The sequence below is a fragment of the Hibiscus syriacus genome, unplaced genomic scaffold, assembly GCF_006381635.1.
Source record: "Hibiscus syriacus cultivar Baekdansim isolate YM2019G1 unplaced genomic scaffold, ASM638163v2 tig00110575_pilon, whole genome shotgun sequence".
In the NCBI taxonomy this organism is placed as follows: Eukaryota; Viridiplantae; Streptophyta; class Magnoliopsida; order Malvales; family Malvaceae; genus Hibiscus; species Hibiscus syriacus.
This window is the reverse complement of record NW_024062786.1, coordinates 335,428-349,391: the sequence shown is the minus strand read 5'-3', so window position 1 is coordinate 349,391 and position 13,964 is coordinate 335,428. Positions and strand designations below refer to the sequence as shown.

General features: G+C 35.0%; 2 protein-coding genes, 1 non-coding gene and 1 pseudogene across 3 annotated transcripts; 2 read left to right on the top strand and 2 right to left on the bottom strand.

The window, feature by feature from the left end:
- Positions 1-8,129: 8,129 nt before the first annotated feature.
- LOC120133004 (autophagy-related protein 8i-like) lies at positions 8,130-9,453 on the bottom strand. The gene is made up of 5 exons (XM_039149676.1): positions 9,336-9,453; positions 9,192-9,247; positions 8,888-8,940; positions 8,529-8,647; positions 8,130-8,434 (listed from the first exon to the last, which is right to left on the bottom strand). Exons 1-5 carry the CDS (start codon positions 9,373-9,375, stop codon positions 8,319-8,321), a joined length of 384 nt encoding a protein of 127 aa, XP_039005607.1. The 5' UTR covers positions 9,376-9,453; the 3' UTR covers positions 8,130-8,318.
- A 105-nt stretch (positions 9,454-9,558) lies between these two features.
- Positions 9,559-9,631, top strand: TRNAF-GAA. The gene has a single exon. It is a non-coding gene; the product is annotated as a tRNA-Phe (tRNA).
- Positions 9,632-10,083: 452 nt separating this feature from the next.
- LOC120133008 lies at positions 10,084-11,385 on the top strand (annotated as a pseudogene).
- A 296-nt stretch (positions 11,386-11,681) lies between these two features.
- LOC120133019 (mannan endo-1,4-beta-mannosidase 4-like) lies at positions 11,682-13,734 on the bottom strand. Its single transcript, XM_039149685.1, has 5 exons — positions 13,340-13,734; positions 13,060-13,254; positions 12,827-12,949; positions 12,130-12,335; positions 11,682-12,059 (listed from the first exon to the last, which is right to left on the bottom strand). The coding sequence occupies exons 1-5, from the start codon at positions 13,688-13,690 to the stop codon at positions 11,699-11,701; spliced, it is 1,236 nt and encodes a 411-aa protein (XP_039005616.1). The 5' UTR covers positions 13,691-13,734; the 3' UTR covers positions 11,682-11,698.
- Positions 13,735-13,964: the final 230 nt, after the last annotated feature.

The following is a 13,964-nucleotide window of genomic DNA, read 5'->3' as shown; positions in this document are numbered from 1 at the left end:
TATTGTGAGGTTGTGCACTATGCTGTCACCATAGCTCGTATAAATGCACCGATGTGCCGCGTAGAATTGCACCGTAGTGCCATATAATGATGTTCATAAGGACCACATAGAATTCCTTAAGAATCATATACATATGCTAGGGATCATATGTGTGTCTCACCAGACTTCACACATGTTCCAAAGAATATATATATATATATCCCGAAGGACCGCGGAGAATATTGTCCCGAAGGACCGCATAGACCCTCTACTCTTGGCATGCCAACTATACCCCTAGCTCTCAAGACACATAACATGGGCATTTTCTTTTATACTTATCATTTCACATAACACATAGTTCAATTACTCATAGAACATTTTCATATGAGTCACATTTACATGTCACATAGCTTATATACTTTCTCACGTAGTTACATAGATCCATATCATATAACATATATCACAAAGTGCACATAATCACACATATCATATCATATAGCTTAGATCATTTCTCAGATATTCATATAAACATACATATCATATCTTGTTCACATATGATCATATATGCTTCATATAACACATAGAACACTTTCTCCTAGCTTATATCAATTTTCAGAGTCCTTTCATATTACATGATGACATATATCATATATAGATATATAATAACGGATATCATATTATCTACCTTATGCTCTATTTCTTTGTATTCCCTTAGATTATAAATTATGTCGTATTTCTAAACATATATCATTTAATAGTATTTTTATTTAGGTACTAATTTAATCTCTTCACTTAATTCAATTTCATATATTCATTATAATCTTTTCATATAGCTCCATTATACTAATTCTCATAATAAATCATACCACTAGGTACTTGTCCAACTCATGTTTCCATTATGCATATACTGTTACCCATGTTTACCTAGTTCATATCACTTCTTATAAACTCACTTTCATCATATTTTCCTATTATTACATATTTTATCTCATAACCATGTATCCACATAGTCTTATATTTCATTATCATATTACATATATTTGTTCTCCTATGACCCTTAATAAACATCTATTTCTATTTCCCTACATCTCTCGACTTATCTTCTATATTCCTATAATTTCATAACTTATTTTATATCATTTTCCCTTTTTATTCACATAAACCATCTATTTATTTAGTTCAATTTCTCATGACTTCCACAATACTCTTTAATAAAACTTTGTAGCTCTTCACTATAATACATAAACCATAGTTTCCTTTAATTTATCAATCTTCCCTATATTACTTATGTATCCTTATTTATGCCTTCGAATTCATACTATTCTCTTAGAGTCTCCTAACATTTCTCGTATAATCACTTATATCATATCATATAACTTATACTTGATTATCTTATTCTCTCATGTTCATTTCATTTCTTATGACTCTATCATATAACTTATCTCATGTTCTTCCATTATTACATATTAAAGTCTTACATACATCATATAGCATATACAAAGCATATCATTATCTTTAGTCATGCATACATACAATCAATGTAATACAGATAATCACATATAATTATAACCACACATAATCATGTCCATGACTTCATGCATATTACTCTAGGAAATAAACTCATCGCAAGTCTTATTTCCATTAAACACTACATATCACTAGTATGCACTCACCTGGCCTCACTAGTCAATTTCAATCTCTTATATTTCCCTTGATCGATCTTACTTGCCAAATGTTCCGGAATTGCTTTACGCGCAGAATCAACATAAATGTACATTTTGAGGCAATCATTAGATACCTACACCTTGTAATTAGATACTAGCAACTTAAATGAACTTATTAAACCCATATTCACAATTTCCTTTAGGGGGAATCGGTTCCCTACTAAGGGGGTATCGATTCCCTCATGACATTCTGGAAATTTTGTTCGTTTGAAGGGGTATCGGTTCCCCTTGAATGGGTACCGATTCCCCTTGCCCAGAAATCATATTTTCAACCCAAAAATTACTTCATTTCCTCTCAAACACTTCATATATCATCCCCTTTTCATTCTTAACTCTAGTACACATACTTAGAACAATCTATATTCATTTATTTCATCTTAAACCTCAAAATCCTATCTTCCATATGAGATTCAAGAATCATACCAAATTTTTAATGTGTTCTAATTCCAATTCTAACACTTCATACTTCTTAATTAGATTGATGACAAGTCAAATTCATCCATAAAACTTCAACAACCATACCATATCAAAATTTCATCTTAAAACTCCTATTGCAAATTCCTTCATAATTCCTTTATCTTATTGTTTAAATCCCATATAAGCTTTCCTTAAGCTTATTTAATACCCAAAGAATCAAAACTAAGCTTAAAACTCAAGAATTAACCAACTGAAATTAAACTTACCTTTGCCTTGCTCTCCCACGTATGAAGAACAAGAAATGAGAAGAGAACTCTGGATGTTTCTCACATCTCCCACGTTTATATTACCTTTTAAAGGAATATAAAAATCTTTCTGGTCAAATGACCATTTAACCCTTAATTTCATTTAATAATTACTAAATAACCTTCATCATATATATATATCCAATAATCATTGAACTATTTCATTCTTATACTTTAGTCACCAAATTCTGAAACTTTACAATTTGGTCACTAACCCGTTATTGAGGATGTTACAAATCTCCCCTCCTTATAAGAAAATTCGTCCTCGAATTTTCACGGCACATCTTAATAAGAACATATCTTCTAATGTTCTTATGTTGCTTCCCTGACTTATTCTTTCTTGTCATCATCAGAAACTTACTTTTTAATCCTTTAGTTTTCCGACTATCTTTTTCGTTTATACATTCATCCTCTGTTGCTTATCATATAAACAATAACCAGTAATACCAATCCATTGTTGTCTTTTCTCTTATTCGATTATGCATCTTTCCTTTGACCTTTCTAAAATTCAATATAATGTCACTCATCACGTTGACAGTAACATCCATCTCTATATCATAAATCCATCTATTTCTTCATAACTCTCTAATTACCTTATAACCATACCAAACTTGTATTTCGTCATCATTTGACCAAAACACAACTTTAAATCTTCTTCAATGTGATTAAACATATACTTTAAGGAGTCAAACAATATTTTCACATCACCTTACACACTTGTCTTATTTCTATATCAAAAATTGTCCTTTGTACTTCCATATCTATCGTATCTGATCCTTTAAATCAATCCCTTTCATTTCTTTATTCCTTCTTCCTTATACATAAATCATATATTTCCTTTCATATTCACATACTCTTGTCTTATCACTTATACTCATCTTTATGTACCAATCTTCATTGCATCCTCATTACTCTAATAACCCATTTCTTATACATAACTTCATTCTTTATCATTTCTTATACCTGTATTTTCCTTCCTGAAGGTTCCATGCAAATACTTATCTCTGTTTCTACATCATAGCTATCTGCTCAGAATATACAACTATATTCAAATTCACATCATAATCAATTAACTCCACTTTATCTTTCCTCCAATCTTATAACTCTAGCACCTTTACTCTGACAGCTAGATAATAACTTTTGTTCAATCTAGGGCACAAGCCCTATTATACCAATCATATACATCATTTCCAATCTAAATTATCTCAACATTCGCTTACTCAACTTATCAATTTCACCTCTATTCTCATACATCCTGAGATTTCTTTTACTCAAACTCAACATTCTGACTTCCTGTGTCCTATAATCTGATCATCGATATACATATTCTCAAACTCTTCTTATCAATCCTCAGCTTTACTTAAATATACAAATTCTTACTTCCTTTTCCTTTACTATACCACATTACTATGATCCAAATATGCAACTGTATCCAGATCCATTGCAGATTTGGTTATCATATCCTGACAATATCTTATAATCTTATAATTCCAGTACATTTTTATCACATACTCTAGTTAGCCAATGCTAACTCTTTCCATCTCTACTGCAAACCCTTATCATAAACATACTCTTGTTTATGCGCTATACTATCACTTCGTTTCAAACTCATAAGCTCTGACTTTATACATCTTATACACTTGTCACTGATGCACTTATCCTTGAGTTCTTCTATACGTACTCACCACGTCATTAGATCTTTTTAACATTCTTATGGTGACACCTGTTCACCATATTCTATCTTATCCACATAATAACAAAACTACTCTATATCGTGTTTCCGATTCCAAACGATGAAAACTTTTTATCATTATTCAGATATGATTTCAGCTTTCTGAAATCAACTTTTGATCTTACTAGGCATTTCCTGAGGTGTCCGCTCTTCATCCTGCCTGGCCAGGACAGGTGAATAGCTATCACAATCAGGAATATCACCTTTCACTTACTTCAAAATTATCACGATCGGATTTCTACTGTATTAAACTATTCTTATTCTATTAGCAAGACAACATATTCCTTACACTATCAGATCAGAAATTTTTCAATCTAGGTTGGCATGTACACCTTTTATGACACTTTGGACTTCGATTTATGCCGAGAATCGGCTAAACCTTAGCTCTGATACCATTAAATGTAACACCCCCAACCCGTATCCGACCCGGATACGAGTCCGAAGTGTCACATTGACTTTTCAAACATTTATTCGTATAAAATAGTGAGTAATTTAAAAACTTTGATAAGATTTAACTTATTCAAAATGTTTACAAAATATATCAAAGTTCATACAATTTATATCTTTAGACTACATGCCAACTACACTCTATAAACAGTACATATATTTTCTGATCTGACATTTGGTAAGGAGAACTGACCTGTCTTGCTCCGCATTACTCTTTACTCTTCTCGAAACCTACGTGTGAAACAATCACACGCAAAGTCGAAGACTTAGTGAGGCATAAAGAAAACACATCTAATGGAATTCATACCCACTAATCATGCATGACTGTTTTATGCTATCAAATTATACAACTCATTTACATATACATCAACATATATTCGTGCATATTATGTAACAGATACCATTACCCCTATCACAGATATATCATATCATGCACACATCATATCACCAATATACATACCTGTAAACATATTACTTTAACATTCATGGATTTGTATTAATGAGTTTATTGGCCCATGATATCATATTGAGAACCTAAGGTATCTGAGTATTGTGAGGTTGTGTACTATGCTGTCACCATAGCTCGTATAAATGCACCGAAGTGCCGCGTAGAATTGCACCGTAGTGCCATATAATGATGTTCATAAGGACCACATAGAATTCCTTAAGAATCATATACATATGCTAGGGATCATATGTGTGTCTCACCAGACTTCACACATGTTCCAAAGAATATATATATCCCGAAGGACCGCGTAGAATATTGTCCCGAAGGACCGCGTAGACCCTCTACTCTTGGCATGCCAACTATACCCCTAGCTCTCAAGACACATAACATGGGCATTTTCTTTTATACTTATCATTTCACATAACACATAGTTCAATTACTCATAGAACATTTTCATATGAGTCACATTTACATGTCACATAGCTTATATACTTTCTCACGTAGTTACATAGATCCATATCATATAACATATATCACAAAGTGCACATAATCACACATATCATATCATATAGCTTAGATCATTTCTCAGATATTCATATAAACATACATATCATATCTTGTTCACATATGATCATATATGCTTCATATAACACATAGAACACTTTCTCCTAGCTTATATCAATTTTCAGAGTCCTTTCATATTACCTGATGACATATATCATATAGATATATAATAACGGATATCATATTATCTACCTTATGCTCTATTTCTTTGTATTTCCTTAGATTATAAATTATGCCGTATTTCTAAACATATATCATTTAATAGTATTTTTATTTAGGTACTAATTTAATCTCTTCACTTAATTTAATTTCATATATTCATTATAATCTTTTCATATAGCTCCATTATACTAATTCTCATAATAAATCATACCACTAGGTACTTGTCCAACTCATGTTTCCATTATGCATATACTGTTACCCATGTTTACCTAGTTCATATCACTTCTTATAAACTCACTTTCATCATATTTTCCTATTATTACATATTTTATCTCATAACCATGTATCCACATAGTCTTATATTTCATTATCATATTACATATATTTGTTCTCCTATGACCCTTAATAAACATCTATTTCTATTTCCCTACATCTCTCGACTTATCTTCTATATTCCTATAATTTCATAACTTATTTTATATCATTTTCCCTTTTTATTCACATAAACCATCTATTTATTTAGTTCAATTTCTCATGACTTCAACAATACTCTTTAATAAAACTTTGTAGCTCTTCACTATAATACATAAACCATAGTTTCCTTTAATTTATCAATCTTCCCTATATTACTTATGTATCCTTATTTATGCCTTCGAATTCATACTATTCTCTTAGAGTCTCCTAACATTTCTCGTATAATCACTTATACCATATCATATAACTTATACTTGATTATCTTATTCTCTCATGTTCATTTCATTTCTTATGACTCTATCATATAACTTATCTCATGTTCTTCCATTATTACATATTAAAGTCTTACATACATCATATAGCATATACAAAGCATATCATTATCTTTAGTCATGCATACATACAATCAATGTAATACAGATAATCACATATAATTATAACCACACATAATCATGTCCATGACTTCATGCATATTACTCTAGGAAATAGACTCATCGCAAGTCTTATTTCCATTAAACACTACATATCACTAGTATGCACTCACCTGGCCTCACTAGTCAATTTCAATCTCTTATCTTTCCCTTGATCGATCTTACTTGCCAAATGTTCCGGAATTGCTTTACGCGCAGAATGTACATAAATATACATTTTGAGGCAATCATTAGATACCTACTCCTTGTAATTAGATACTAGCAACTTAAACGAACTTATTAAACCCATATTCACAATTTCCTTTAAGGGGAATCGGTTCCCTACTAAGGGGGTATCGATTCCCTCATGACATTCTGGAAATTTTGTTCGTTTGAAGGGGTATCGGTTCCCCTTGAATGGGTACCGATTCCCCTTGCCCAGAAATCATATTTTCAACCTGAAAATTACTTCATTTCCTCTCAAACACTTCATATATCATCCCCTTTTCATTCTTAACTCTAGTACACATACTTAGACCAATCTATATTCATTTATTTCATCTTAAACCTCAAAATCCTATCTTCCATATGAGATTCAAGAATCATACCAAATTTTCAATGTGTTCTAATTCCAATTCTAACACTTCATACTTCTTAATTAGATTGATGACAAGTCAAATTCATCCATAAAACTTCAACAACCATACCATATCAAAATTTCATCTTAAAACTCCTATTGCAAATTCCTTCATAATTCCTTTATCTTATTGTTTAAATCCCATATAAGCTTTCCTTAAGCTTATTTAATACCCAAAGAATCAAAACTAAGCTTAAAACTCAAGAATTAACCAACTGAAATTAAACTTACCTTTACCTTGCTCTCCCACGTATGAAGAAGAAGAAAGGAGAAGAGAACTCTGGATGTTTCTCACATCTCCCGCGTTTATATTACCTTTTAAAGGAATATAAAAATCTTTCTGGTCAAATGACCATTTAACCCTTAATTTCCTTTAATAATTACTAAATAACCTTCATCATATATATATCCAATAATCATTGAACTATTTCATTCTTATACTTTAGTCACCAAATTCTGAAACTTTACAATTTGATCACTAACCCGGTATTGAGGATATTACAAAAGCTCCATTGGAGCATTTCCTGTACGGGGCGTTTGGAAGAAGGAAGTAAGAAACTATTTTCCTACGTTTTTTTGTCAAGTGATTTGAGTTTTCGGCGCCAGAAGAATGGGAATGTATTCGGATAGCTTTGTCCTATGGCTGTACGATGGATACTAAAGCGATTTGCAAGTTGTTTTCCCACTAGACAACAAAATCCAGCCTCACTGAAACAGAATTGCGAGGTCAAAATGAAAACATACAACCAATGCAGGATTCCTCAAGTTTTTACTTATTTGTAAGCAATATACATAGATTACTGGAAGTTTACACCATTATGTTACACATTTGAGTCCAAGTTTCATACACATTGATAACAATAACAAGTAGAACGAATTAAATGTTATTAGGAGATATACAGAATGAATGATGGTAAAAAGATGCTACAACACCAAAATACCAGGCTGAGCTTCGACGGTCAAGACCCATCATCCAGAGACTGAAGGGAACCAAGAGATTTTACAGTATCGCACAAAGCTTACGGCTGAGTAATCAGATTAGTAGCACAACCAAAGGTTTTCTCGCTGCTGTAACACATGTACAGAAACCCGTCGTCCTCTTTGTACGATTCGTAAACAGAGTCCATAAGAGTGGCTGCAAACAAGGGTTGTAGCCGAAAGCTCAGAAAATGTTCAAACACCATAGAACCATTTTGAAAGAAACATAACAAAATCTTATCGTGACTTACCTGTTTGTGGTAATGTGTCCTTCACGAACACAAAGAGTGCTTTCCCAGGGCTCAGACGAAGCCTCGAGCTTAAGATATGAATGAATTGTCCGACAGACATGTCCCGTGGAACCAGATACCTATAAATCAAACAGTTCAGCACAAATTTGATCCGCCCTTGTATCTTTTAACAATAAATCAAAGTTTCGACATCGAATTAAGACTGAAGTTTAAATTTTGATATGCTCCTAAGTGATCATTTTTTTAGCAATTATAGAATTTATGCTATAATTGCCTTATTGCATTAGGTAGAGTTTGTTCTTTTACAATAAAAGCACGCAATTAAGGTCAAATTGTTGTTGGCCAAGGCTGAAACTTACTTTTGCTTTTCCATTTCAGGAAGATCTGATTTTGAATATCTTTCCACAATCACCTGCAAAAATGAGGGAAAATAAAGGTAAGAGAACCGATTTTTAGCAATTACCAGCTAATTCTTTTTAATAGGACCCATAATCCATGGAGGGGAAGAAGTTCATCTAATCTATAAACAAAATTAAATCTTGATAACAAACTCAATAAAAAAATAAAATTAATAATATTTATATAAAAAAGAGAGGCAGAAATCAGGAAACAAAAGGGTTTAATCAAAAGTAACGTGCAAAGAGATTGATGAGGAAAACTTACAGGTACGCGATTGGGATATTTGGCGATGATATCGCGAGATTCTTCGAGCCTTTGGTCTGCGAATTAATTTAGAAGAAAGAAGAAATTAAATTAAGAAGAGGAACATATTTAGAAAGAAGTGTTATTCTAAGGGAAGAAGCAAACCGAAAGTGAATTCATCCTTAAAAGATGGAATCTTTCCCATTGCAACGCAGGCTGAACGAGTGTGTTGTTGAAGATGGAGATGATCTTTTATAACTATACCGAACAGATATGCATGGAAGTAGATAACAAACAGACACGGAACGATATCTATTTAAAGTCAGAACTCAACAATCTAATTTAAGTTAACCGATAATCAGGTATTTGTTTCAACTTAAAACAACTTGCGGGGATAGCTCAGTTGGGAGAGCGTCAGACTGAAGATCTGAAGGACGCGTGTTCGATCCACGCTCACCGCATAAAAATGTTTTATTCAACCCAACCATACAAACAGTGCTAAAAGATGTTCGCGTTCGAGGCTAGATTTCCTGTGTCCATTGAGTTCTCCGTTTCTTTAGAGGTCTGTATGCTCAGCTCAGCTCAATCTTATCTCCTCTCGCAGCCAAAGACTCAGGTCCGTAAGGAATTGTTTCCCCAGGTTTCATCTTCTGCCCTTTCATTTATATTTTTTTTTCTGTTTGTTGCTTTGCTTTGTAGTTTTTGTTTGGAGATCTTGCTTTGTTGTTTGTAGTAGCCGCGGGAAAAAAATGTTTGTTTTATCTGTTTTGTCTCTTTTATTAGATAAGCTTAATTGAAACATTCGCAGATATGTGTGATTTTCTGTTTGTTTTGGAGTTTTTAGCATTTTAGTTTCTGAAAAATATCTGGAGTTTACTTCAAAGTTAGTTCAGTTTTGAGTAATATCTATTGGATCTGTAACTTGTTTCTCTCCTGGTATCTTATACCATTATGAATGCTTTAAATTATGTTTAGGATTTGTGATTTTACCACGTTGATATAGATGTGCTTGTGGATTAATCGTGTGCAGGCTTACAATGGAGACCTTTCTATTAACGTCTGAGTCAGTGAACAAAGGTCACCCTCTCAAGCTTTGTGACCAGGTCTCCGGTGCAGTGCTTGATGCCTGCCTGTAAAACGTGCACCAAGACTAACATGGTTATGGTCTTTGGAAAGATTACCACCAAGGTCAATGTAGACTATGAGAAGATTGTCCGAGACACATGCCACGCCATTGGGTTTGTTTCCGATGATGTTGGTCTCGATGCTGACAAGTGCATGGCCCTTGTCAATATTGAGCAGCAGAGTCCCGCTATTGCTCAGGGTGTCCATGGCCACTTTATGAAGCAGTCAGAAGAGACTGGAGCTGGTGACCAGGGCCACATGTTTGGTTATGCCACTGATGAAACCCCTGAACTTATACCTCTTAGCCATGTTCTTGCAACTAAGCTTGATGAGACTGTTACAATGTAAAACCCAGGTCACTGTTGAGTACTATAATGATAATTGTGCTATGGTTCCGGTTTGTGTACACATTGTCCTCTTCTCCACTCAACATGACGAGACTGTTACAAATGATGAAATTGCTGTTGACCTCAAAGAGCATGTTATAAAGCCTGTTATTCCTGAGAAGTACCTTTATGAGGAGACAATCTTCCATCTTAACCCATCTGGCCGTTTTGTGATTGGTGGTCCTCACGGTGTTGCAGGTCTCACTGGACGCAAGATCATTATTAATACTTATGGTGGCTGGGGAGCCAGCAGTGGTGGAGCCTTTTCCGGAAGGATCCTACCAAGATCGACAGGAGTGGTGCTTACATTGTTAGGCAGTCTGCTAAGAGCATTGTAGCAAATGGCCTTGCCTGTAGGTGCATCGTGCAAGTTTCATATGCAATTGGTGTGCCTGAGCCCTTGTCCGTCTTTGTTGACAGCTATGGAACTGGAAATATTCTGGACAAGGAAATCCTCCAGATTGTGAAGGATAAATTCGACTTCAGGCCTGGCATGATCACCATTAATCTGGACCTCAAGAGGGGTAGCAACGACAGGTTCTTGAAGACAGCTGCCTACAGACATTTTGGACGAGACGACCCAGATTTCACCTGGGAAGTTGTGAAACCCCTCAAATGGGAGAAGCCTCAATCTTAAAACAAGCTTTTGCCTATCCTGGCTGCTCACTGTTTGCTTATTGTAACGCTGAATAATGATCCTTGTGCTTTCTAATCTACATATGATGTGCCCTATTCATTTTTACCCCTTCTATTTGTTCTTTTATCATTTTTTTCTTCTGATCTTATATAACATAATATATCTCTCTCAAATTCATGATTTGCAAGTACAGTGAATGTGGCTATGTGGACAGCACACCAGCAATTTGTAAGATAAGCCAAGTAATGTAGGAATGAAGATGCTGGAAAAGGCCTGATTTGATATTCGTATCATAAACATTAATGTGTGCTAAACTTATCCTAAGAATTCACCTTCGGATATTAATTATATTCGATCGTTTCCAGGAGTTGTTCTGATCTTCAAGTGAGAGACGACAGCAACCGAGACTGTTGAGCAATGATTGAAGCAGTGGAAGGGCTCTGTTCCAAAACAACTTGGTAACCATCTCCCATGGTATCCATCCCAAGGCTCAACAGTTGCCAAAACAGCCCGCCGGCACAGGATCCCCCACTTCTGGCACTGCTGTAGATAGCATTGTAAACCCTCTGGAAATACTCGTTTCTCTTCTCTAAGCTGTACCCTGGTAACTTAAAAGACTTGCCAAACTCTCCAATTACAAGTGGTTTCTTCAGCACCGAGTTGCAGTCCACAGCATGTGATTCAATCCACCTGTCTACAAAACCACGCTGGGCCTCCTCACTCATATTTGTCGGTGGTAACCTGCAATTATCACATTAAATTAGGGAATCTCCGATGTGAGAAATGAGAACTGGAGAAAGGGTGATATTACCATTGCTCAGGGTAGATATGGATAGTTGCGAAATCGACCTCGGCTATCTGGTTATCGGAAATGAAGTCAGTCCCAATGGGGTAGTTATTCGGGTTGTATTGTTTCTTTTCGGGAATCGATTCCCCATAAAATCCTTCGAGTCCTATTTCCAGTAGATGATGATTGTCAATGGACTTCACATGTGTAGCCATTTCTTTTATCCAACTCTGTAAATTATATTAAGCAAATTATTAGTACGATCACAAACTATTAGGGGAAACTTCAACAACTTAACAGAATTCCAACCGAACAGAAAGAACAAAAGCAGCAAACTTGTCTGTCACTACAAAACATCAATCCAGGAATCTGATTCTAAATTACTCTTTGAGAGGCTTCTTCAGATGATTCCCTGTGGAGTGTCATGTGTGTATGCTATGGACCTAAAGCCAAAACAATATTTTCCATCGCTAGTCAATTTTTATCCCTGACGGTGACCTTCTTCTAATCCGCCAATGCGAAATGAGTTTTGTCTTTTTAGCTGGAATGAATTGAAGTAGGTTTCATTTTTAAATTTTTTGAGTTTAAATAATTATACCTATAATATGCGTATACATTATTAATGATTAAAAAATATTTTAAAAAGATATTATCTCATAATCGTTTTAAACTATTTAAAGAAAACGAAAATTTACTGCAAAAATTAGATTGAAAATCGAACCTGAAGATGAGCTCCAGATGGGTCAGTGGGGCAACGAGGTTCGTTCATAAGCTCCCAAGCAAATATGGAAGGATCGTCTTTATATGCCACTCCAGTAATCGTGTTGATTCTGGTGAGCACTGCCTGCAATTCAAGTACTTTCACCGGCTAAATACAGTGCAGAAAATCCCCTCAAAAGGGAGAAAAATGGGGGGTTTCATCCAGAAAATCTAAAGCTGTAAACCAACGTATACCTTAACATGATCCTTGTAGTATTGTTTGACGACAGAGTCTGTAAAAAAATCATCTTCGTTTGTCAGGTTCCGACCTCGTTGCTTTGCCCATTGAACGTATTTATCTTTTCCTCCGTAATCTTTGAAGTTATTCGCCAAACTCATAATCAAGTGAATCCCATACTTGTTAGCTTCTGCTACAACAAAATCCAGTCCCTGCAAACATAATCAACAATCTAATACGAATAAGCATAACCCTCCACTTTGTATAAAACTGTTGTAAAATGAACAATTTTAATACCTTGAACGCGTCTTCATTGTAGGAACCAGGAGAGGTCTGCAGAGGATTGTAATCACCATCGTTAAATCCCCAAGTTCTAGCTACGTTCATACCGTACTTGGAGGCTTCTCGGAACACATCGGTAACCTTACTTCTCGAAGAAGGGTCGGATGCAAACATCGTCAACCAGTACGCATTGAAGCCGTTTAAGTAAAAAGGCTCTCCGTTCACGACAAACTTAGTTCCCGTCGTTTGAACAAAGCCATTGCCGACAGTGGCGGCGGCTGTAGCATGATGAATTTCACTGTGGATGTTAATCGTCAGCGTGAGGAGTAACGGGACGATGAAGCTGTTGAGCCAACGACTTGCCATTATATTCAGGACTCGGGTAAAAAAAAGGAAAACTTTCGTACGGAGACTGGTAGTCAATGAATTGCCAACACCAGTGAAAGTGATGATATAATAGAGAAGGGGATGGAATGGAAACAGAGATATATAGAGAAGAGAAACCGGAACTTAGTAGGTAGACGTGGGAATGTTGGCATGGTCCAAAATTGGGACTCCAACTTATACAATACAGTATACGTACATGTATGCTGGATTGTGTGATACGTATAGCGATGTCAATGAATGGGGTCAGGTGAAG

Bases quoted from the DNA above. Each gene is read 5' to 3' on its own strand.
- LOC120133004 (XM_039149676.1), bottom strand. From the start codon at position 9,375: ATGGGAAAGATTCCATCTTTTAAGGATGAATTCACTTTCG. The intron at 9,248-9,335 runs GTTTGCTTCTTC...ATTAATTCGCAG, and splicing joins TAAGGATGAATTCACTTTCG to ACCAAAGGCTCGAAGAATCT. The intron at 8,941-9,191 runs GTAAGTTTTCCT...TCATTTTTGCAG, and splicing joins AATATCCCAATCGCGTACCT to GTGATTGTGGAAAGATATTC.
- LOC120133019 (XM_039149685.1), bottom strand. From the start codon at position 13,690: ATGGCAAGTCGTTGGCTCAACAGCTTCATCGTCCCGTTACTCCTCACG. The intron at 12,950-13,059 runs GTATACGTTGGT...CTTGAATTGCAG, and splicing joins ACTACAAGGATCATGTTAAG to GCAGTGCTCACCAGAATCAA. The intron at 12,336-12,826 runs GTTCGATTTTCA...TATAATTTACAG, and splicing joins CATCTGGAGCTCATCTTCAG to AGTTGGATAAAAGAAATGGC.